General features: G+C 26.8%; 1 protein-coding gene and 1 non-coding gene across 2 annotated transcripts in view; both read right to left on the minus strand.

Annotated features, from left to right (window-relative positions):
* Positions 1–25,458, minus strand: part of LOC142330727 (aminopeptidase Ey-like) — a 122,318-nt gene that overhangs the window by 59,302 nt on the left and 37,558 nt on the right. The window contains exons 4-10 of the mRNA XM_075376173.1: positions 23,796–23,951; positions 21,164–21,460; positions 20,831–21,005; positions 17,643–17,790; positions 12,009–12,271; positions 9,768–10,062; positions 5,205–5,473 (exon numbers count right to left, since the gene is read on the minus strand). Coding sequence (XP_075232288.1) covers positions 5,205–5,473; positions 9,768–10,062; positions 12,009–12,271; positions 17,643–17,790; positions 20,831–21,005; positions 21,164–21,460; positions 23,796–23,821 — 1,473 coding nt within the window. The 5' untranslated portion in view covers positions 23,822–23,951. The remainder of the gene's footprint in view (positions 1–5,204; positions 5,474–9,767; positions 10,063–12,008; positions 12,272–17,642; positions 17,791–20,830; positions 21,006–21,163; positions 21,461–23,795; positions 23,952–25,458) is intronic.
* Positions 16,820–16,912, minus strand: TRNAY-GUA (transfer RNA tyrosine (anticodon GUA)). Its single transcript has 2 exons — positions 16,876–16,912; positions 16,820–16,855 (listed from the first exon to the last, which is right to left on the minus strand). It is a non-coding gene; the product is annotated as a tRNA-Tyr (tRNA).

Genomic DNA, 25,458 nt, shown 5'->3' on the forward strand with positions numbered 1-25,458 from the left:
ATGAATTTTTATTATTTAGTTTTACAATATTTAAAGCAAATAAATATTTCTCCTGCTGAAAAAAATAGTTTAAAATGCATTGTTTCTTTAAAAAAACAAGGTACATTAATTTATGCTTTATTTATATGCTTAATTTTAAGGTGGAAATCTTTTTCATTCCCTACTACGCACCTGTGAAATCTACCTCCGCCTTCCGGCACGCCGAAAGGGACTTTTTTAATAAATGTAGTATAAAGACCTTCACGAATCGAAGATCCGAGATGTACTATTGCATTTATTAATTTGTAAGAGTAATTCTCGATTTTATCATTAAATTCGATTGGTAAAATCGAATTTATTTTTATTTTATTTATTCCTATTTTAATAAAACTACGTAGTATAATCTCTTGAAACTAATACTTTAATTTTTTTTTAAAGAAGTGATTGTAATTAAAAAAATTGTTTCATCTTCAGTACTATCATTTACATAAGAACATTAAAACAAGCTGTAGTACATTTCTTTTAAATTTTATTATTTCAAGTACATTATCAAGTTTTTGTTTTACCTAATACCATCAAGTACTACTATCTAGCGGCGCGATTCGTAGTCACATAAAAAAATGAATAAAATTACATATTCTAGTCCCGCGGTTCATCAAATGGGGAAAAAAACGTTGTCTTAACAAAATTCGAGGTATTTTTTGAAAGTATTCTTTATTACAAATCTAACTGAACTGAAACAAAATGTTTTCATGCCTTTTTTTTAATGTTCTTTCCCATTTTCATTTCACTTTTAGATTAGGTATGTTTAGAACGGTAAACGTAGTTCGTTGATTTCACCGGCCTCCGTGGCGCGAGTGGTAGCGTCTCGCCCTTTCGTCGGGAGATCCCGGGTTCGAATCCCGGTCAGGCATGGCATTTTCATACACACTACAAATCATTCATCTCATCTTCTGAAGCAATACCTAACGGTGGTCGCGGAGGTTAAACAAAAAAGGAAAATAAAGGGTTCGCCGTCTGCGGACTCCTGCCGGTGAAGTTTTAATGAACTCGTGATTAAAAGATAATTTGTCAAAAGTTCATGGGTTTTTCACGGTTTTCCTCTAAAGTACATCTCAGGCGAGACAATATGTGCGCAGATACGTGTGTGCATTAAAAATGTGTATTTATTTATTATTTGTTTTCATTTAAAGTATGAATTGTTTTTTAAAAATATTATTAACTGCATTATTATACTGAATTATGAATAATTAAAAATAATTTATCCCTTATGCAATTTCTTCTAACACAAAATAATTTCATAATCATCAGAGCAATTTTTTTCAAAATTAAAATACATAAATAACTGTTGAAATTATATTTTAACTGTCATCATCTTTCAGCAAAAATAAATGTATAAAAAGTTTTTAATATTTTGAAAGATGAAATAAGAACACGGTTAAAATATTACAATAACTTTTAACTCTTATTTAATACATTTTAGCTCATAATAATAAAAAGCTTTGATGATGATGATGAAGACTAGCCATCAAAAGTGCTAAGTAATGGTTTTTTAAGAAAAGACCTGCATAAATAACTTTAATTTTTAGCAATTTCATAATTTATTATCTCTCTCTCTCTCTCTCACTCTCTCTCTCACTCTCTCTCTCTCTCTCTCTCTCTCTCTCTCTCTCTCTCTCTCTCTCTCTCTCTCTCTCTCTCTCTCTCTCTCTCTCTCTCTCTCTGTGTGTGTGTGTGTGTGTGTGTGTGTGTGTGTGTGTGTGTGTGTGTGTGTGTGTGTGTGTGTGTGTGTGTGTGTGTGTGTGTGTGTGTGTGTGTGTGTGTGTGTGTGTGTGTGTGTGTGTGTATTTTCATTATAAAAAAAAATCATTGTTTTGCTGACCGATGAAGAAATAATTTTGATGTACACAATAACTTATGTAATATTTTTCAATAACAATAATGATTACATTTATAGTTTCAAGTAACATATTATGAACTCATACTAGTAAAAATATAAATATTTATATTTTTTCTTTTATTTACTTTTTCTTTCTTAGAACCAGGTAAGTTGATTTGAAAAGGTTAAAGAATGATATCAGCATCATTTTTCAATGTCATGGACACAGTTATAGTCCTTAACAAAGCATACAACATTACATGTACATTATATATATTTTTTTACACTATAAAACTGGTCTGTATTAACATATGAAAATAATTACACTTGCACATACTGCAAAAATATCAAACAGCATGACATTTCTAATATGTAAGGTATTAGATCATTGTGAAATCTTCAAAATTGAAAAATTGCTGGGTTTTATTCATTTAATTCCTTTTAGCAACTACAGGGTAATGTCTACTTATGAGAGATAAACTTTGTTATGAATAAAAGATGCCTTTTTTCTGACATATCTGAATTCAGAATCTTCCAACTTTGTTTTAGCTGAAAAATTAAGACATAATTATTCTCCCAAGGAAGGTGTTTTATTAGTTAGCTAAAAAAAAACTTGTCAAAATCATATTTTTACCAATGATCATTTCTGATAAGAAATCTCTACGTTACAGTTACTACTAGTAATAAGAAAAAGCAGTATGCATTGTTCAGATTTTTAAGTTGAATCATCTTTTATAGCTCTTAATTAGATATCTGGTATTATCTGATATTGAACAGTTTAAGGTCATTTGGGTACTTCCATATGCCAGACAACTCAAGCAAAGAGTTAGAAAATGTTTTTTTTTTTTTATGAAACCCTAAATCTGTGATCCAATTTCTGAAAGAAAAACAATACATTTCAGTATACATTTGAAGTAGCCAGTGTTAAATTATTGATCACTAATGTGCTTTCATATCTCAAGTAAAGGTAACTCAATCTCCCAAAGAACTGTGAACAAGATGGAGCCTATCCTGATAGAATAAATTCAGAAATAAATAGAAACCTATCTATTGGCTGTAAAAATGCCAAACCTTTGGCTTATTTACTTATCAGGGAAAGGTGGAAACCCTAATATATACGTAACAAGATACAATCTACCTTTAAAAAAAAAATTAATATCTTCATATATATATATATATATATATATATATATATATATATATAGGTAGCGTACAAAAACTTGATAATGTACTTGAAATAATAAAATTTAAAAGAAAACATACTACAGCTTGTTTTAATAGTAAATGCTCTTATGTAAATGATAGTACTAAAGATGAAACAATTTTATTAATTCCTATCAATTCTTTAAAAAAAATTAAAGTATTAGTTTCAAGAGATTATTCTTTGTAGTTTTATTAAAAAAGGAATAAATAAAACAGAAATAAATTCAATTGGTAAAATCGAATTTAACGATAAAAATTGAGTATTACACTTACAAAGTAATAAGGGCAATATTACATCACGGATCTTCGATTCGTGAAGGTCTTTATATTACATTTATTAAAAAAATCCCTTTCAGCATACCGGAAGGCGGAGGTACATTTCACAGGTGCTTAGTAGGGGATGAAAATGATTTCCACCTTAAAGTTAAGAAAAACTTCAAATTTACTCAATTCGACAATGATTGCATGTGAAAAAGATTTCACATGTTTAGCAGACTATAAACCCCATCTTCTTACAATTCCAGCAACATTTTGGTCATCCTTTGCCGTAAGGGTTGGTCATATCAAAAATTGTTGCGCACAAAAGTTTTAGGTAATGTTTAGAGGACTAATAACCATTTTAAACCGATTCGATACTGAGCCTATTAAGGGAGGTATATTTTTGTTTTCAAAACCCTATTTTTTCCACTCCCTGGGCCAGATGGTTGGTTAAATCAAAAAAACTTCACTTAAATAAGTTTTAGGCCCTTATTCAAAAATAGTAGGAATTTTAAACGCATTCAATATGTTACTTAATAAGAGTTATAGCGATATTTTGTTTTTACAAAAAAGCCCACCCATTTCCTTTATGTATATAAATGTACATATAAACTTTTGAGCTGACAATGGTTTTTGGATCTGGGGGATGTGAAGCGCGAAGATTCTTAAACATTCATTTTTAATTCTTAAACATCATCATTATTATTTTGATTTTATTCATTATTATTCTTTAATACTACAATAATTCTTTAGTAATATTCTTTAGAATTCTTTAAGATTTTGATGAAGATAAAAATTTATTTCATAAATTCTGATGGTGAGTAAAACTTTTATTTACATAATCATAATAATTGGTGTCTAATTTTAATAATTAGAAAAATTAAGTTATATACTCTTTCCTAATTTGGTATTTTGACATTAGATACATCACAATTTTCCATCAAGCAAATTGTTTTTATTTGTACACCATTTAATATATTATGTGACATACAAGTGTCACACAGCCCATAACAATGAAATCATTCCTGTAGGCCATGATAGATAACTTTTACAGGAAAAATAAAAACTTTTATTTAAAACAATAAAAGTGTGAAAATTTGGTAGATACCTAGATAGTAGATATTCATACTAAAATAATTTGGTGATCTGAATTGAAATGTTATCAAATATTAAATGGTAGTTAATATGCTACCAATATATTATAAACAAATTAAATATACATACACTAAATGTATAAAATCATCAATTATAAAATTTAAACTTTGCCCTATCTAGTACTGAAGTAATATCAAGTTTTCAATTAAATAAATCACATTGAAACACAGTTGCTTTCAAGAACAAAAAAAAAGCTCAGGTGATCACTGGTATACTCATGAAAAACATGAGCTGTATTTGTTAAACTCAGTTACCAATTCAATCAACTACTAAAGTGTTTCTTTCTATACAACACAATAATTGTTACAAATTACAAGAGGGTAGGAGTCTTGTGATTAAGACTATAAATAATGACTCAAAAAAAAAACTTGTGTTTGGTGGAAAGACCTGAGTGTTCCTGAAAAAAGTTTAAAAAACAATCACTGTATGTTTATTCTTCACCACAGTTTCTTGATATACAAACAACTTTACTTTTAAAGTAAAGTTACTCTACTCACTTTTACTCTGCTCTGAAATTCCTTTCTGATAGCTCAACCCCTTTAAAAACCATCCGGTAATACATAAGAATTATAATTTCTTCTTCTCATAAAAAAACCTCCAAACTTTTTTTTAGTCAGTTAATATAATTAAATTACCAGGGTTAATGGTAATTTACTGATTTTAGTGTTTATCAAAATATAATTAAAAATATTTTTAACAATTCAAATCAATTTGTTAAATGATTTCTTACCTTGAATATTGTTCTTGCTTCAGATCCATATAATATTCTATAAATGCGTAGTAAATGTGGAATACCTATGCGCCAAAAAACGTAGTTCTCTTTCCCATTTAGAATTTTACTGGTAATTTCTAATGCCTGAGTGAAATTCATTAAACTATCTAGAGCTAAAGTAGAAACATCACCCAAAATTTGTACTTGAGTCAATGTAGGTATTTTATGGAAATCTTCTGTTTTCAGCAAGTCATAATTCCATTCATCATATGCTATATGACACGGTACTGGAAAGAAAATAGTTAATATATACTTTTCAAAAATATAAAACTAATAATAATATGAATAATTGTATTACTACTATAGATAATAATAAAATAGAGCAAACTATAGAAATATTATCAAAAATAAATGAAATAAAAATAAATACAACAGAATTAAATGAAGAAAAAAACAACATCCAATTTTTTTAGAATATTTAAAATAAATATTACAATCACATTAATAACAATCATAATTTTAACAATAGTTTAGTAACAAACATTACAAGAACATTTGAAGGACCATGAAAAAAACTTACTGTATGTAAACTTCGTTTTTTTTTTAATAGAAAGTAAAACTCCCCTCCAGTGTTGAAGCATTACATTTAATGTTTTACAATAGAAAGAGATATGTTATTAATCTGTTTCTATGTGCTATTTCCCATCTTTTTTACGGCTATAAGGTCAGGTGTTAAGACACCTTAACACAAGAAGCAATAGTCAGAATTTTATTCTCTAAAAGTAATGATGTTTTCACCACACAACTAATCTTTGTGGTGTACAGAATGAATGTGGCATTTGTAGGGCTGAATATCATTTAAATTTTGGTGAGCATGTTCAATAATACATTTGGCTCAGTAAAGAAGATAGCCAGAAACCATCTCACTTCTCACTTTTCACTTTCCCTAGTAAGCCTGGCATGATGGGATTCTTTTTACTCTAAAGCACATATCTCATTTTAATGAGTGACTTGTAGCTCATATAAAGTGCCTCATGATTTATTGCCATTAATTTAAAAAAAAGTCTTGCACAGTTCTACACAAAAAGACTGACTTTTGTTATTTTATTTTATCTTCTTTTGAAAAAGTTTCAACTCATCCTAACCTAAAATTTTATAAAGAAAATGAATTAAGAAATAAATAAGAAACAGAAACAAGTAAGTAATCAAAAAGCAAATTAAAATAAAACTACAGATGAATATAAATAATAATAAAAAAATTATTTTAACATACTGTAGCAAGAAAATCAGTTAATAATTTTGATGCCATCACTATTTCGCAGTCAGAAACACACTGATTTTCAGAGTATAATGCACTACATACATTTGATTAATCAGTAGATCCTATACACTAGCATCAATTTTTAACTTGCTGACCACATGACTCGCTGCATAAGAACAAATGAAAAATACACCACTACACAGTCAACATAAGCCTTAGATAAAAAAAAACATATTCAGTAATCCTACTCTCAAAGTAGGTAACACCACCTGAATATGCCAAATAATATTGCTAACATAGATACTACATAAAGAAATGTCAAGGTTCTAACTTGCAGCATGATAACAAACCATGCTTCTAACTTGCCTTGCTCAAATGTTTTTGACATTAAATTGAGTAACTTAAGTAAACTCAACCAATCTTCATTAAATTTTCACATGCATAATTTCAGATACACAACTAAAACTTATCTAAATTTCAATAAAATTGATCTAATAGTTTTGAAATTTTCATGTAGCTGAATTTTATATATAGGCCTGTAATTTAATATTTAATGTATATATATATATATATATATATATATATATATTTAATGTATATATATATATATAAATATTTAAGGAAACCACAATTTAAGTGAATGGTATTTTCTTACTCCTCAGAAAATTTATTTTTACCACCCACTCCCACCTTGCTACTGAAATTAATACTGTGCTTTTCTCTGAAAAGTTGGTAAAAAAATTATTTTAGAATAATTAGAAACATAAATATTTAAGGAACTAAATTAACATAAAATGTTAACTTGTACTATTTGCCACCAATATACTACAACCATTTCTTTTTTTTTAAGTCCCCAGGACCACCGTTAGATATTGCTTAAGTGGATGAGATGAAATGGCAATTTTTTTAGGATTTAAAAATGCCATGCCTGACTGGGATTTGAACCCGCAACCTCTGGATGAAAGCCCAAGATGTTACCACTTGCGCCACAGAGACCACAAAACTTACTAAATCTTTAAAGTACCACTCTCTAAAGTAAAAAATCAAAGTGTGAATATTTCAATGTGAAAATCTTAATTAAGATTAATAATTTTAAACACAGAGGTATATTTACCATCTCAGTCAATAATAAAAAATTAACATAAATTTGATTTTAATCATTAAAATAGAGTTTACATTATCTTATATAAATGACTGAAATAGTAAATATATCTCTCTGTATTTAATATTTTTAAATTATGTTTTTAATCCAAAATCTTCATACTCATATATTCTGACAAAAGCAGAAATCTCTTCAAAAGTGTTCAACATAGAGAAAAAAAGAAAAGAAGTAAAAAAGTAAATGAGAATTTATCTTTATGAACAATCCAACAGCCTTATTAAAATGGTGACAACAAAAAATTTTAATTTCATGAAATCATTAATGTTGGTAATGTAATTTTTAGTTTAAAAAATATTTCTACACCACCAAAGAAACCACCAAAGAAGCTCCTATACAAAACAAAGGATCATTAAAAATTGGCTTATATGGTGAAGACTAAGGATTAAATAAAAAAAAGTACAGATCAAATTGAGAAGTTGTTTTGTTGAAACCAATTATCAAACATTGTATGTGTGATCATCAGAATGGTTCAACTAAAATGTTACAATTAGCTGCTACTTGAGACCTTAACAACAACAGATAGTTATAGAAGGTTAAAATTGATTAGCTATTATTCAATCCTTTTCCTCCTTGATGATCATATTATACCTTCCGATAATAGATACGTTAGCTTGGTAAAAATGTGATAAGTACTAACTATGGATATATCTTAACCTTATATTAATGATGTTTTACTAATCTTAGAGCCATTAACAGAGAACATTTATGTACCAATAAAGCTGTTGATTTAAATAATATTGTTTTAACTGATGTATTTAAAAATGCTCATGAGTAAAACATTCCTAGCAGAATACAAACACTTTTTTTTATGAAAAGCCACTGAAATGAAAATTATACCCTAGTTTCTACCTAATAATAATTCAGATTGGTAGTTAAATAAAAAAATTAAACTATTTCATGAAATTAGGGTTGATTTAATTAATAAGAATAAATTGCTTATATATTAACAGACTCATGCACTTTTTTACTAATAAAATTACATGCAATTAAAAATAAGAAATTAAATTACAATACTTGAACACTGAATTACGATACCTTGCCATAAACAATTTCAGGCAACATGAGACATGATTCCATTTCCATTTTTTTGTGCAAATATCATAAACATTACCAACATAAAAAACATGTTAAATGTGTCATCAGGCTTTCTTCTTTAATATATGTGGAGTGAAATAGTTTTTCATTATGTTCTTCAAAAAGTCAAATATTGTTTTGTATTTCAGTATGCTAAATGATCAAAATCCCAACTAGTACCTCTTGCAATAAAGATGTACCTTAAGAAAGATTCAATCAAATAATTTTTTTTTTTTTTGGGGGGACAAAAAATGCTTTCGAGTTATCATCGCTCGGGTTAAAATAATAACAGGAGGCTTCTCCTTGGATATAAAAATATTAGCAAAATAGGCAAATAAGGCATCAGTCAAGTAAGGCAAAAAAATTAATTAATGTACCCCACTCTGTTATGAAACTATTCATTATATGAAACATTACCTCTACTCAACAATGGAAAACTTCATGTATTAATAATAAAAATAAACTCCTATAAAATAATGTGAACAGTGATACTTTTAAGAGAAAAGAAAAAAATGACAATAATAATAAATTTACTGTAATGCTTTTTTGTCTATTTCAAATAATGTTTGATCTCATCAAAGTCATCCTCAACTAGAAAAAGTTATATATTCTTGTCTATATGCCGTAACTAAACAATTTTTGACAGTTTGAAACATGATTCCATTTCCATTTTTTTTTTTAAATATCTTAGCCATTATCGAAAGAAAAACACATTAAAGCTGGGCTTACTACCTTTTAATGATCGAATTTAAATAGTGTATGCATTGCGTGAAATAGTTTTCAACTTGAAGTCAATTATTACCTTTGTTTTGTACAATTCAGATAAAAGGATTACAGATTATATAAATTTAAATAGTTTCTTAATTTCACCCTTAATATTCTCAAAATATCACTGCCAGTATGCACTAATTTTATCTTGGTTTAAATTCCAATCAGACTTGGCATTTTTTACCTACAATAAAAATTTGTTATTATACTTACAATAAAAATACTGTATTGAGTATCGACCTGTAATTACTTTAAAGAATAAATAAATAAAGATAATAAAAAATAAAAATAGAAATTTAGTACAATTAACGCATACCTGGTGAATATGGATTTATTAATATCCAGCTAGAATGGTCTGGATTTGGATCATTGATGATAAGTTTTTGTCCAGGTTGCAACCAATACTGTGGTGTTATTAGATCACTATCATTATTTAAATAACTATCATTTTGTCCAGTAATAACGGTAATAGGAATCCACCATTCATGTGGAGTTAAATCTGTCTTCTCTAGTTTCTCAGTTTGCTCTCCATAATCTTCATCTTCATCATCTCCATTGCCTCTATCATTTGTGCCATTTGAAAATCTATCTGAACTTTTTATATATCTTTCCTGTAAAATAAAATTCTTAGTTACTGAGACAAAAACGGATGTATTTTATTTATATGAAAAGATAATAACAGTATATTTTCTAGTAAACCGAGATTATAATTAAATATGAGATGAAATTTGTACAATTTAAAAATTGCCAAGCCTAATCAGAACTGAAACCCAGAACTTTCTGGATGAAAAACAGGAATGCTGCCATGTTGTCATGAAGGTTGCCATTTTAGAGTTCACTTTCTCTTGTTTCTCTTTTTTTATTATGTATTTATTATTTTTGTTTGCGTAATATAACTAAACAATATTACAATTTTTTTTTTTTTTAGAACCCTAAAGCTATATTTGATTTTAGAAACATAATTTGCAATAGTAATTTTTTTAATAACAATATTCAGTCTGTTAAATGAATGAGTCATTAATACCTATTATTATTTATTAACGTTTACTGTAAAAGTCAAGTTATACTTATCATTTGCAATCATAAATTACCACATTAAATAATGCAATACTTAACCAGTTGTTTCATTATATTATTTGACTAATACAATTAATTACTTTACTTTTATTTCATATAATGAAAATTTATAAAAATTAATTATATACAACTATAAAAGAATGTATTCACAAGAATGTGTGAACACATACTTTTTGCAGCAGCTGAAACAATGTGTATTAGTAATTTAGGTTTGGATGGGTAAGAAGTACCAGTTAGCCATACATTCACCCAACAATTATGTTTATAAAAAGTACAGTATAAGCAAAAATCTACAGGTTTCTTGTAGAAAATAACTTTTATTGTATTAAAATTATAGAAATTAGAAAAACAAATTCATAAACACAAATAATGAGTTTATTGCTTTAACCCAGCAAAGCATAGACATGAAAGACAAAACTGCTGAGGATTTTGAAATTTTGTTTCTTAGGAAAACATTAAAATTGGGTGGGTTAATAAAATACAAAATTAAATGAATCCAGTACAGAATGTAGGAAAAGTGAAAAAATCGTATACTAAAGACAAGATTGGTGAGACCTAAATTTAAAAAAAAATTATCTAATACTATGATCAAATAGGTGGTAATTTTCTTGTAAGAATTTTTTACTGAAGTTAAGAAAAAGTGAAAACTTTCTCTTATTATTATTTTCTTTACAGTTATTTTAATTTTGATAATTCCAGCGTTAAATTCATTATTAGTGTTATTATTTATTTTATTTTAATTAAATATGAATTAATTACCTTTTTGTATAAAATGCTATTTACCTTCAATAATATTAAATAATTATCTATTATTTTTATATTCAAATCATTTTATTATTATATTTTATTTTATTATCTTCTGTTCCTTATTTTTTTTAAAGTAAAATTTTGTTTTATTAGATTTATTTCATTAGGGGAACTTTATAAAAATTATCAATATCTGTAATTTCATATGTATCTCATTTAGAAAATTATTTTTTATTGACCTAATTTTAAAATTCCAATATCATTACTAGCCAAACTGATGATAATTTGATTACAGTTCACCAAAAGTATGACCTATCCATATTTAGTTAAATTCTGGTTTATATTAATTTTTCAATTTATTAATTTTTTTAGTAGAATCAAATTTTTTAATTAAATATTTTCCAATATTGCCTAAACTAGTTCAGAAGGATAATAATATCCATCATTTTTTTTTTGTAATTTTTAAACAAATGTAATATTGATTATTATATTTTATAATATACATTAGATTATTGAATGCACATATTTTATACAATCTGCAACAAATCTCAACACATTTAATTTTGTTTGTGAATAATCTGGTTATTTATAGATTTGTTTTAATACTTAAATAATGGAATAAGAAAATTTTGTTAAATTATATGTTTGGATTAGTTCTTTGATGATTTTTAGACAATTGAATCTAAATAAAACTTTATCCATTCCAATAATAAACAAAACAAGAATTTCTTACCTGTGAGATAATAATAGTTCCATTATTTTCTCTATTTACTTTTATAAATGGCATGCCAGGTAGTTCAATCCAACGTTTCATAATTTTGTGCAAAGGAATTGGTAATGACAGATTTTTTTCTTCTACTGCAGTATTTTCAATCGTATTCCATAAACTTTCTGCAGAGAATAATCCAAACTGGTTATTTTTTAAATATTGACTGATAGCTTTATCAAATACTTCATTTCCAATAGTCAAATTAACCATTCTAATAACAAAATAGCCTGAAATAAAATGTAAATGAATTTATTTAATTTTTAATATAAATTGTAAGATAAATAATGAGGAGGTGATAATTAATTATTAAAATCAATTGATATAATGTGACTATTGTAACCAAAATGCAGTAATAATTTATTAATGTCATTCTCTATCTGTAGGTGCGCTAGCATTTGATGTTCCACAAAACTATTCATGGATTAACACAGTTTGATTTTTTTACCTGCTGCACATAGAGAACGATGATGGAGCGTTCAGTTAATATTTTAATATGTTACTTTACAAATCAGCTGGCTAACAAAGAATTTTATGGATTGATGATTATCTTGGTTTGTACAATTACAGCCAATGCTTTTATAGGCGTTTCAAAAATGAGTAAACTGAATTTTGATAATTAATATTGAAACTATTTTTTTTCATTATAAAAGACTCAAATTATAAAAATATACTGTCGTTGTAAAAGAAGTCTTGTGATTTCATGACTAAATAAATATTAAATTACAAAATATACAAAAAAACCGGCAGTTTACTTTATACATTAGTGTGTTTCAGTGTGAGAACATTGAATGTATTGCTCAGTAAACACCTAAACAAGACTGACTTTAGCCAAAAATGAGTTTTTTCTGTGTAACTGTACCCAATAAAAAAAAATTGATAAATTAAATCAGTCTATATATGCATAACTGTTTCAGATGCTCCACATTCTCTCCTGACGTAAGAAGGAAATTTCTTTATGTCTACAGTCCTTTTCCTTTAAACTATAAATTACACCCTTATCATTGAAGTATCTTGAATGTAAATCCATCAATATTGTTGTACTGTTACAACTGATCTAAATTCACCATATCTTATTGCATATTTTTTGTTCTGTTGCACTAAGATAGCATGCATTTACAGCACATTTAAGGAGCAATGACCAAAAGAATAAAGACTCTGAATTTTTTTACATACTTCAGTTCAACTGTCAAACAAATAAGTTGATATTTAAGATACATTTTATACTATGATACTGACTTTATAGACAACCTTTTTAATGACATATATTCAGACCAAACAAACTTTATTTTTATAATAAATAATAAGAGTAATTTCTTTTAACCTAGATACAAGTTTTCTCCATTTTCAGCTACTTTTTTTAATGTCAGTTATGCGATATTTGAAATTTTACGTTCAATGCTGTGTTTAGTTTTTAAGTGTATGAGAATTATTTTGATAAAGTACAATTTCTAAATATTTTCGAAAAGGATAAAATCTGACAGATACACATCAAGAGCTCTTGGCCTCACCAGTTTGAAATCAAGTGATGTATACAAAATTCTTGTAATATGAGTATCATTTTTTTTAACAATATGACAGGTAGCACTATCCTGCTGAAACTAATTAATTGTTGATGAAACTGTTGAATAGAATCAAGATAAAATTACCATCTATAATTTTTCAAAAAGATTTCTCAAGTGATCCACCATCTCTCATCACATAAAAGATTACACATCAAGTGTCAGTTTTATGATCATATAGTATTGTTCATAAAAATTATGAGAAGTTCCACCACTCTGCTACTTTGTACCATAACTGGTCACATAGAAGCAACCCTTGTCACTGAAATAAACAAAATTCAAAACCTCAATCCTACTTTCATATCAAAATGACAATCACCTAGATGAACAATAACATTGCTGTAAGCATGTAAATTTAACTTTTTACTTCCTTGAATGACATAAAGGAAGTATTGCGATCACGAAAAATTCTGGTTTTCATATTTCAATGGAAATATCCATTTTAACCATCCGTGAATTCATTTTGACTAGTTTCAATATGACGTCTGTACGTACATACATATGTGCGTATGTATGTATCTCGCATAACTCAAAAACGATTAGTCGTAGAATATTAAAATTTTAGGTTTAGGACTGTTGCAACATTTAGTTGTGCATCTTCTCTTTTGATTGCAATCAACTGAACCAAAAGTGTACAAAAAAGCCCAAAATCCAAAGTTTTTTGGATTTTGGATCTTTTCTTAACTGCAGTAAAAAGCTTTCATTGAGATCTTTTCAAAGATATATCATAAGTGGTATTTAGTTTCATTGGTTCCAGAGTTATAGCAAAGTGAAATCTTAATTAATGAAATATTTGGATCTTACAGGGGAAGGCACATTAGTTAAAATCAGACTTCATCTCCTTTTTTTAACTTTTCTTTTTTAATTTAAATATATTGATTTATTAATAATTATTAACGCCTGTAAAAAAAAAATTTACAATAAATAATAATTCAATAATAACAATAAAAAAAAATATATGAAAAAATATCAGAAGTTATTAATGAAATAAAATTTTATGTACTTTTCATTTTAAAAAAATATGTATATGTAATTTAATAGGCGTACAAGGAAGTGATGTGGTGTCCATATCAGATTTTTTTAGTATAAAGAAACTGAAATACATCCTACATAGAAAATACAACTTTTCTATAAACACATGATAGTGTTAACAAAAAACAGCTGACAAAACAAAAAACTGGATACTGAAATGATACTAAAACAAAAAAAATGTTACTGCAATCACTTAAGCAGTTACTCTTTAATACAATGTAGCTATATAACTAAAATAATTTTAAACTTATTAATAAGAAGTACTTCTGCTTCTAATTTTTAACAAATTACTGATCTATTTAGAAGATTTAACAATTTATTTAATTCTAATTAAAGTACTTTCTTTTATAATATCCTTATGTAATAGGCCAAAATATTTACTAAAAAGATTACAAAAATATTTTGTAATCTTACAGTAATACAGTAATGTAATTTGTTATGAAATATATATCTACATTCGATCTTTTATTCTTTATTAACAACTAGACAGCACCTGATCATTTTACTTTTGCACATTGATTAATTAAGAGAAAATGTGCTTTAAAACAATCCATAAAACCAGTTCTTGTCACTTCTTGCTGATTAGATATTTGGATTCAAAAATCGGCAGACTAATATAAAAATCTAAACTTTCTGTACCCTCATTTAATATATTTTAATTTTATCTAGCACTAAAAATTTTATTTTATTTTGTATTGATTTTTTTTTTTTGTCTTTATATAAAAAGTATCTGCTTTATTATTGTTTCATATATTTATTATTATATTTATGTATCATTTAAACTTTAACCGTTATTTTTTTTCTATAATTGCTTTCCTGTTTTGTGATGCTGTTCTGATCAAGGTTTTCAAATATTTTACCTTGATCCTAGACAAATTCTAGGGCAGTTTTTTAAATCACATAACAGCACATTACTTGTGCTGATGTGATCTGTATAACGTGTAAATTTGAATAAAACATTATTTATTAATTGTTATATCTTAAAGTTACAAACAGAATGACAATCTGCAAATTTAACAATCAAGTACTACTATAATATTCAATACTACATAAAATAGTATATGTACTTATATTCAAGTGTTCTTATTTCACAAAAAAAAATTACAGATAAAGGAAAGATTCACAATAAATACTTCAAAAATGAATTAAGTAATTATAATTTAAGTAAAAATAAATAATTCAAAAATGATTGCAAAGTAAACCTCCACTAGAGGGGTCATCCATTTAATTACATAAGAATGAAGGAAAGGGGATTAGAAAAAATTGGTGAATGGATCTGAGATATTTTTAAATAACTGAATAGAAATTTTTTTAAATTATCCATCTTTTGTAGGCAAAGCGTAATCTAAATAAAAAGACTTAATTTTATAACAAATTTCTAATTAAAAAAAAAAAAGAATAGTCCGAATATAGTTAGAACATCCAAGTATTTATAAATTTGATCAACTACTATTTCCTTGACTCAATTTTTATAGATAAAAATTGGATAATATTTCATTTCTAACAAAAATGTAGATCATTATATTTAAATAATTATATTAAATAAAAGACCATTTCACTTTTATTAAAAACATACCCTTTGATATTTAAAGAGTCCCCATTTTAATGCCATAAAAATAAGTAAAACACTGTTACTACAGTTTAATTGAAATATATAATTTTTAATATTTAAAAAACTGTTGCAATGTATTGATCTTCCTCTATTCTTTCTTTTATTTGCTTGGAAAGCTTGTTCTGTACATTTAATAGATTTAATAAATTCGAAAATGAAAACAGCCAGGTAAACAATAAATAATTGCTTTTTTTGCAAAAAGTGAATAAGAAAACAAATAATTGTTGTTGTTTTAGATAACTGCAATATAAAGGGGTAAATTTATCTTTAAATAATTAAATATTCAATTTATCCTATTTATATTTAAATTTTATTACAAAAGAAATGAATTATTATTTTGAATAATAAAAATATGTGCTTCTGTAACAAGAATTGACACATTTGTTAGTTTATGATTTATAATTTTTATTTGTCTTATAAATACATTGTATAGTTATGAATTTTTAATTTGAAGACGATTATTTTATAAATTATTATTATTTATACAACTGATAACATTGTGTAAAAAAATTATTTTATGGCAATTAATAGGAATTTACGTAAAATTATAGCCAGCGAATTAAAAAAAAAATTCCTCCGGGCCGGATTTGAACCAGCGACCTATGGATAACTGAATCTCATTTTCCCACTACAGTCCACCGCTCTACCAACTGAGCTACCAGAGGATCTGCTTATGTAGACTGGGCGCTAACTTTAAAACATACCGATAAAAACACGCGATCAGAAATTTGAGAACAATACATTTTTTAAAACTATTGTTATTAAATTCTGTCATCTAAAAACTAATAAAATAAAATGAGATTGGTTACAGAAACTATTTATTGTGACACTTAACAAAGGAATATTATTAGTACAAATACAATTAATATTTTCTTTAAATTTACTTCTTTTTTTTTATTCGTCTTTGGAGGAACAAGTACTAACTAATCAATGAATAAAGAGACTACTAATTAATAAATAAAAGACTAGTTCAAAAACCCCTTTAAAGAATTTATAATCTAAATCTAAATCAAAATTTGAATTAATTTATTAGTGAAAAAAATGTTTTAATTATATAACTTTTGTTTTACAAATGAATTTATATGTAAAATAATAAGAGTAATTCATTTTATCAATTTAGATAGTTCCTCCAATTTTTAATAATTAATTTTATTTTTGCTTTCTTTGGGGAAATGGACCCTTTATGCCTTCCTGCACTGAGTACTTTCCCAGATGTGATGATACACCCATTTATCAACATGGTGCTGTTATTTGGGTTGTCAGAGGGTTGTACAATCAATTTACTGTCAATTATGCTACAGATTAGAAATAAATGTTATTACCAAATAACTTTTTTCTAAAAATAAAATAAAGCAGAAAAATAATAATAAATATAAATCATGCAATAATTCTGACCTTTAGAATAAACTATTAATTCAAAATTTGAATATTTTGTTCGAAATGGCTCAACTAATGGTACAGGATTAAGAGTAGAATCATACAGCCATGTAATTACAAGATGTTCCACTGTATCCCATGTAACAGAATCCCAATCTGGTATTGCCTGATAAAAACATATGTAATTTTATAAAAAACTATTAAAGAATTTCAAAAAACATTCCAGTGTAAGGTCAGGTTAATTTTCTAAATGTCTATCAAACAAAATCAGACATCAGTTGCAGTAGAAAAATAATAATCAGCTTTCAGATAAACAGTTTAACATATTACATTAAAATTATAAGCATGTAAATATTTTATGTGTACAATTTATTTATAACTCTGGGATGCCCCGCGTTTTTAATGAGACCAGGGATAACTTTAATGAGCTCAGGACGTTTGTTTAACTCCAAACACAAATGGGATAGACTTCAGTGGAATTTTTTTTTGTTTTACTACAACAATTTTCCTGAAGTCTACATTGTGGTTTTAGGTAGATTTCATAAGAAAGCTACCTATTGTAATGGGTACATGATTCCACTTTCGGAAAATTTCATCATATCTTCCCGTTTCACATCCCCCAGACTCCAAAACCACCGTCAGTTCAAAAGTTTATATATATAATTCACTTTCTTGTGGACATGATAACTGCCGTAATTCTGTGCCAATCACTTTCAAATTGATACAAAACGACCCAAGATCTCAGTCAAGTTCGTTAATGGGCAAAATCAAACCATGGGGGGTGGAAATAGGGGGCATTTTTGAAAAAACAAAATATCGCTATAACTATCTTATTAAGTAAAATATCCAATTTGTTTAAAGTTCCTGCTATTCTCTGGATAAGGGCCTAAAACTTATTTAAGTAAAGCTTTTTGATATCACCAACCACTGGCCCATGATGTGGAAAAAAAATATCATATCAAAGACAAAAAAATATTATACCACCCTTAATAGGCACAGTATCGAATCGGTTTAAAGTGGTTGTTAGTACTCTAAACATTACCTAAAACGTTTGTCTGAAACAATTTTTTATATGACCAACCCTTACGGCAAGGGATGGCAAAAATTTTGCTGGATTGTAAGATAGGGCTTGTGTTTGCTAAACATATGAAACTTTTTTCACATGCAACCATTGTCGTATTGAGTAAATTTGAAGTTTCTCTTAACTTTATGGTGGAAATCTGTTTCATCCCCTTCTTAGCACCGGTGAAATCTACTTCCGCCTTCCGGCATGCCGAAAGGGATTTTTTTTATTCTAATACATTCATTTCAGTTATGTTTAATAGAATATAACTTTACATAAATTTTTGTTTTTAGATTTGACAGTACAAAACCCCTTCAAATGTTTGTCTACCCAATACACTTTCCCAAGGTTTAACCCTGTTCAATTGAAGAATTGAATCACAAATGAAATTATCCGGAAGAATTTGTTATCCAGCCATTGAATGGACAGATTAAAGAATATTAAAAAGCAGGTAAAAAAAATTCTTACAGATTTTATTGAAATCCGTAGATACTTATCGAGATTCATCTTGACTCAATACAGGGTACAGTTGACACTAAACTGATCAATTAATAGAAATAGAGTTGGATTAATAACATAAGAATTTTTAGTTTTTTTTTTAAATTCATAGCATCGTTGCAAATTTAAATGTTTAAATTACAAGTAATTAAATTGCAGATCTTCCAAAACTTCTGCATTCCTCTACTGTATGAATTAAATACAATGGCAAGTTTATAGTCACAGCAACAAAATGTTGCATGATGACCAAAGTTTAGCAACAAATAAAAAAAGCAGGAATCAACAGGAACAAGAATAAGGAAAAAGGTAGTTAAAAAAAGGTCAATCAGATCTGTTAAATACAAATCTCGACACATTGTGACATGAAATAACCAATTCATCAGAAAGAGAATCCAGTCTTCTCCAGGCAGTAAATATCCCTGAATATTCAATTTTTTCATCCACTTTTTAGGTAGTTTTATTCGTCTATAATCTGGGATATTTCTGCTTAATAGTTCATAGTACATTATTATCAACCAGTTTTAAGAACATTGAAATAAGACTTTAGAGAAGTTGACTGAAGCCTTTAATTCCAGCTAGCATTTGGAACTGATTTCATGTTGAACTGTAAATTAGAGGTTCACTGAAAAAAAAATCTTAAAAATGGTAATTCCAAATTATATTTGTTTACATCCAATGAATACAGCAACATAACATACTGGCACTCTTATTCTTGAAATATTTCCCTTGTCTGCTGAATATAAACTACAGAAAGCCAATTTATAACGGTATTCATCAATACATTTTTGAACTACACTTGACGCAGACTTGACACTTTTAACAGATAGACGTTGAGCTTATTATGACAATAAAGATGTTAGTTTACTCCATTACAGTGAATTACTTCTGAAGGCTTCCCTACTCATGAATGCAAGAACTTGAATGTTTTTTTGTTTTTTTTTTTTTAAATAAGGCATCTGGTTTTTAATTTTAATTTTTCTGGGTTTTAATTTTAATCATGTAAATTATTTATAAATATTCTAAGAATGTTAATAGCTAGCAGCTGCTCATTATGAAATTAGATTAAATTTCATTAATATGTAATATGATTTTAGACATTTCCCCATGAACACAAGATGATTTAAATTTAGTATTTTTTTTCATATTTTAAAAACATAACAAAATTTTAAATAGTATTATCATAACACAAATTAAAAATGATTTTTGGATGAAAAACATTAAGTCTTCATAATTTTAATTCTAACAATTTTAAATAAAATGGACTATTTTCAAAGAATATTGAAAAGTTTTGTATTATGGTTAGAAAAAATTTTAAAATGCTATTTTAATGTAAAACCTTAGCAAAAATAAAATTTTTTAAATAAAAAAAAAATTTTAACAAATGATTGAGATGGCTACTGTAAGCACATTACTGTTTTAACTGTAAAAGAAATGAGATGAATAAAAAATGCCAGCCCAGTTCAAAAATTGAAACTGAATTTATTGATCCTTCTGAGAAGAAAAAACCTTAAATCAGAGGCTTTTCTGTTTTTTTCTGAGGCTGGAAATACAAAAGACCTAACACTTGTATGTTATTTATAAAATTAAACAAAAATCAAAAAAATTATTAACCATTTTAAATCAAAATATACTTTTTTTTTCTTACCCTGTTAACAACAACTGTAGAATAGAATGTAGCAAAACCTTCACTGAACCACACATCATTCCAACAAGTAGGTGAAACAAGATTTCCAAACCAATTATGTGCTAATTCATGTGCAAATATATTTAATTGATCGTGTCTTTTATATCCAGTAACATTACCAACAATTAATTCTTTCCTAAAAATTCATAAAAATATTTAGTCTAGAGAAATATATTACTTAATCATATTTAAATTCAAAATAATAAAAATTATTGATAATTATTAAATTATAGAAAAGTATACAATTTTTATTTAAAAAAAAAAATAGTAGGTAATAAATAAAAATAAACATACTTGAATGAGAGTAAGCCCCAGTTTTCGACTGCTTTAGCAATTACAAAATGCGGTATGGCGATTACATCTTGTTTTGGTAAAGGATTCGGTCCTAAAATTTTTTGCAATTTTTCAAAAACAATATCTCCTTTTTCAAGAAGCCATTCGCTTGGAGGATCATACTCAGGAGCGCCCCAAAATTTTATTCCGCCTTCTGACTCCAAAGATACGTAATTACCTATGAAAAATGCCACCAGAAATGTCGACATGGGGGGTGTTTCATGAAAATATTCCCAAAACCATCCTTCACGATTTATGCTAAATTGGAAAAAATAAAAAAAATATTAAAGAATAATTTTAAATTTAAAAATGTTATTGTAAAAAATTAATACTAAGAGTGTTTGTTAAATAAAATTATTTTTTTATAAAAAAAATAAAATAAAATTAATTAATTGTTTTTATCTACACAATTTGATATCTCTATACACGTACTGGCTCTGTAAATTCTAAATCATGAGACAAGTTTCAAACTAATTATAAAAGGTAATACTTGACTAGTAAATATTTATTTCAAATATTCACAATCTACTCTCATGTGGCTTGATATCACAAAGAAATGAATTTTATTAAGGAAATAGCTGAGTTCAATTGTTTTATTAGAAAGACCATTGACAGAATATAGAAAAAATTTATAAAAGATTTAATAAATGTAGTAAAACAACTTTGTCAAATCAGTACAGAAGAATGATCTAAGAAAGCATAAATAAAAATTACATATTGTCTTCTGTAAAAGCACAAGGTAAAGTATATTTTTAAAAATCACAACTTTAACATTGTGCTAAAAGAATGGTGCTAGAAAATTGGTGTCTTCCTCGAAAATGTTGAAGATAAAACTAAACCCATCAAGAGAGTGGATATTTATAAGTTAATCTGTAATTCCAATTTAGAATAGTAATACTAATAATAATTAGTAATTAATACTAATTAATTAGTAATACTAATTTTTAATTAGTAATTCCAATTTAGAATATTTGGAGCACACTAAAAACAAAGATTGAAATTAAGAATAAAGAAGAAATAAATATTCCAATGGAGTTTCGATTTTAAATTTATTACTAATCCTGTTATGAAAGTTTTCACTCGAAAGAATATTCAACTATTATCCCCATTCATAAATTTTTCACAGGTGGGAATCTCTTTTTTGGTTGGTTTTAAGTTCATCCTGTCTTCATATTTTCTGAGATAAATTTTATCTTCCAACCTATAAAACTGATATATAGTAAGATGTAGAAGCAGCCTGGATTGGAAGTTTAAACAATTTTCATATTTTTAAACAAGATTTATGTTTTCTATTAGGATTCCCTAGAACTACAACAGTTATTCATTATGTTACACGTTTACTTTTGTCCTCATTCCAAAATCTCAAATAAAAATACTTAAAATACTAATTTCCAGTTAAAATTGTTTTTTGTTTGTTTTTTTATTTACTTTTTTACATAAATATATATATATTTTTTTTAAAATTTGGTAAAAAAATTTAGTTTTTCTGTAATTACTTCATAAATAATTTTGTTACAGACTTCATTGGAGGTCTTAAAAACACTCCACTCATAAGCAGCATGTACTGAATAAGCTCACTGAATTATGAGAGGAGTTTTAAGAGAACATAGCTTTTTTTATACTCAGTGGCACTTTTTTCAGCCTCAATGGCACTCAAATCGAGATGTTCTAGCAACTAATTAAGATACTGAATTTGTTTGCCTATTGAAACACTCACCAGGTAAAGCTCAATCAAATGAGCCCATACTGAATTGGATAACTAAATTCCTAAATAAATGAATGATCCCTTAAAACTAAAAAAAGTGATGGACAGGTAGAAGAAATCTACTTACCTGAACCAATTTTTAGCCATAGACAACTGTATGTTACCCTATCACGTGCAAAATCATTTAAAAATGTGTAACCTGGATGAATAAAATCTTGATCAAAAGCCCATTTAGAAAAGATTATGAATTTTATTTTAAAAATTATTTAGCTTTATTGAATTTAGCTTGAAAATCCAGCTAATAAGCAACACAATATTGAAGACGGAACCGAAAATATGATATTGTTTAATAACAAGTAACGAATAAATTTTCTCCAAGTTATTCCTACTTTCTTGTGATGAAATAGGAAGTGGGTATTTGAGTTTTTTTAAATTAATTAATGAAATACTATAATTTTTTAAATTATAGTATTTATTTACATGACTCATCTGTAAATAATTTAAGAATTTTTTGGATTGTTCTCTTTAGGAATAACATTTAGAATATAAATTCTAGAGACTTAACTTTTACTGTGAGATATAACAGCACCTATTAACAATAACAACTGGTTTTCACACAGCTGTGGGGGAAGTATTAATGATCGTATTTAAAACACAAAACAAGTGAATTAACAGTTTATCAATGCTTTGAGTAAAAGGAAAATGCCTTTTAAGACAAAATACTCTATACGATATTTATGGCACAATATGCCATAAATAAAACAACTACATAAATAAACTCAATCGCTTTTCTATGAAATGCATGATGATAAAAATTTCTTGATGGATTTCAGAGCTGGTATAGTATAGAGCTTGTTATACTTTTAGCGAAGCAAATAAAATACTAACACCGGCTCAACTCTTGCAGATGGCATATTGGAAAGCGCTACATATTCTTCAGGTCTTGATAAAATAACTCTGAAACGTGATTTGAAGGCGGGTTCATCGAAACAAGGAAATGCTGTTCTTGCTTTAGATGTCTCAAATACCGTACTAGCAATCCATCTAAAAAACCATAAAATACATTTTTTTAAACACGTTAATTATTAAATACATAACTAATGAACAACTTAGTAAAGGAATTGAAAATTTAATAAAAATAATATTTAGAAAACAATTAACTGATGAAATCTATCAAAAAAATGAAGAAATGCCAATACAATAAACATTTTTTATACCTTAGAACCTTTCATGTAATACATGATTTCATTAAAATCAAATTGCATCAAAATCAGTTAGACGATAATTACAAGACAAACACTTTTTCAGTCTCATTTTCAACAAAGTTTACCCTTAATAAGTTCAATAGACGGCGAATAAACAGTTTGGTGTTAGATGTTGTGTGCATATGTCTACGAGACCCATCTTTATTCTATAACCACCTCTACACCAAGTATGATTTATAGAACACTCATCAGATAGGATAAAGTTCTTGGACTGGTCATGAATAAAACTACCCCTTCCAAATAACACGAATATGTAACTCAGTGTTAAGTAATACTGTAGAGTAAATCTTGAAAATCCACACATTCCAGTACGAATCCATTAGAAACCCTACATCAGCTAAAACCAGGGTATAAAAAAATAAAGAATAAGAGAAAGGGTGAATGAAAGAAAGACCTACAATTGAGATCAAGAAACGAAATCAAAAAACCAAAAAATGAAAGAGTGCTTCAAAGTTTACCCGCTCATCACTACTTATAATCCCTTGGAACCAGTACATTACTGATTAATGATTTTGTTGCATTTACTAACCAAAATATATCTTTAAACAAATTGTTTTTCCTACAGTAATTAAAGAACCAATCAAAAATAAGCTCAGATGTCATTAAAGTAACCCCTTACTAATGTTAAAAAATATTGTAGAAAGATGTTTTTATGAAATTTTTCTGAAAACACAAAAAATTAAATTTAATATTTCAACAAAACAATTACCATAAAACATTTTACTCATCATTTTTGTGAAAAAAAATCCTTAAACTGTAATAAAATATTGTTTTGCGAAATTTCATTCCTCCTATTATAAGTTTAGTTTCAATAAATGTGGAGAGAATGGTGTAATCATGAAATAGATTTTTACATTTTGCAACAGTCAACAAACTTGATGCCATACCAAAATCCATTACTACATAGTTATATTTATATAAAAGTTGATCAGCAATGCCAAATAATACCAGTTAAAATAATTCATTTTTGCATTCATCTTCAACTGATTTAATCTTTTTGTTTTTTTTAAGAATAACACTTTGTTTGATTGGAACAGTATATTTTTTAAATAAGATGTTTTTAATTACATCGAAGTCTTCAGAAAGATGGAAAAGAAAAAAGAAAGGATCGCCTAGGGGTAAAACTAGGCGATATATTTTATGAAGAAGTTAGTTCTTATGGGCGTTTGACCTAATTACTGATTTAATGTATTAATTTAGTTTTGATACTTTGTGAGAAAATTTGTTAGAAACAGTTTGTGTGTTGTAGTGTTTTTAACGTTTTTAATGTGTTAGTTTTTAAGTGC

The sequence above is a fragment of the Lycorma delicatula genome, chromosome 9, assembly GCF_047948215.1.
Source record: "Lycorma delicatula isolate Av1 chromosome 9, ASM4794821v1, whole genome shotgun sequence".
Lineage (NCBI taxonomy): Eukaryota > Metazoa > Arthropoda > Insecta > Hemiptera > Fulgoridae > Lycorma > Lycorma delicatula.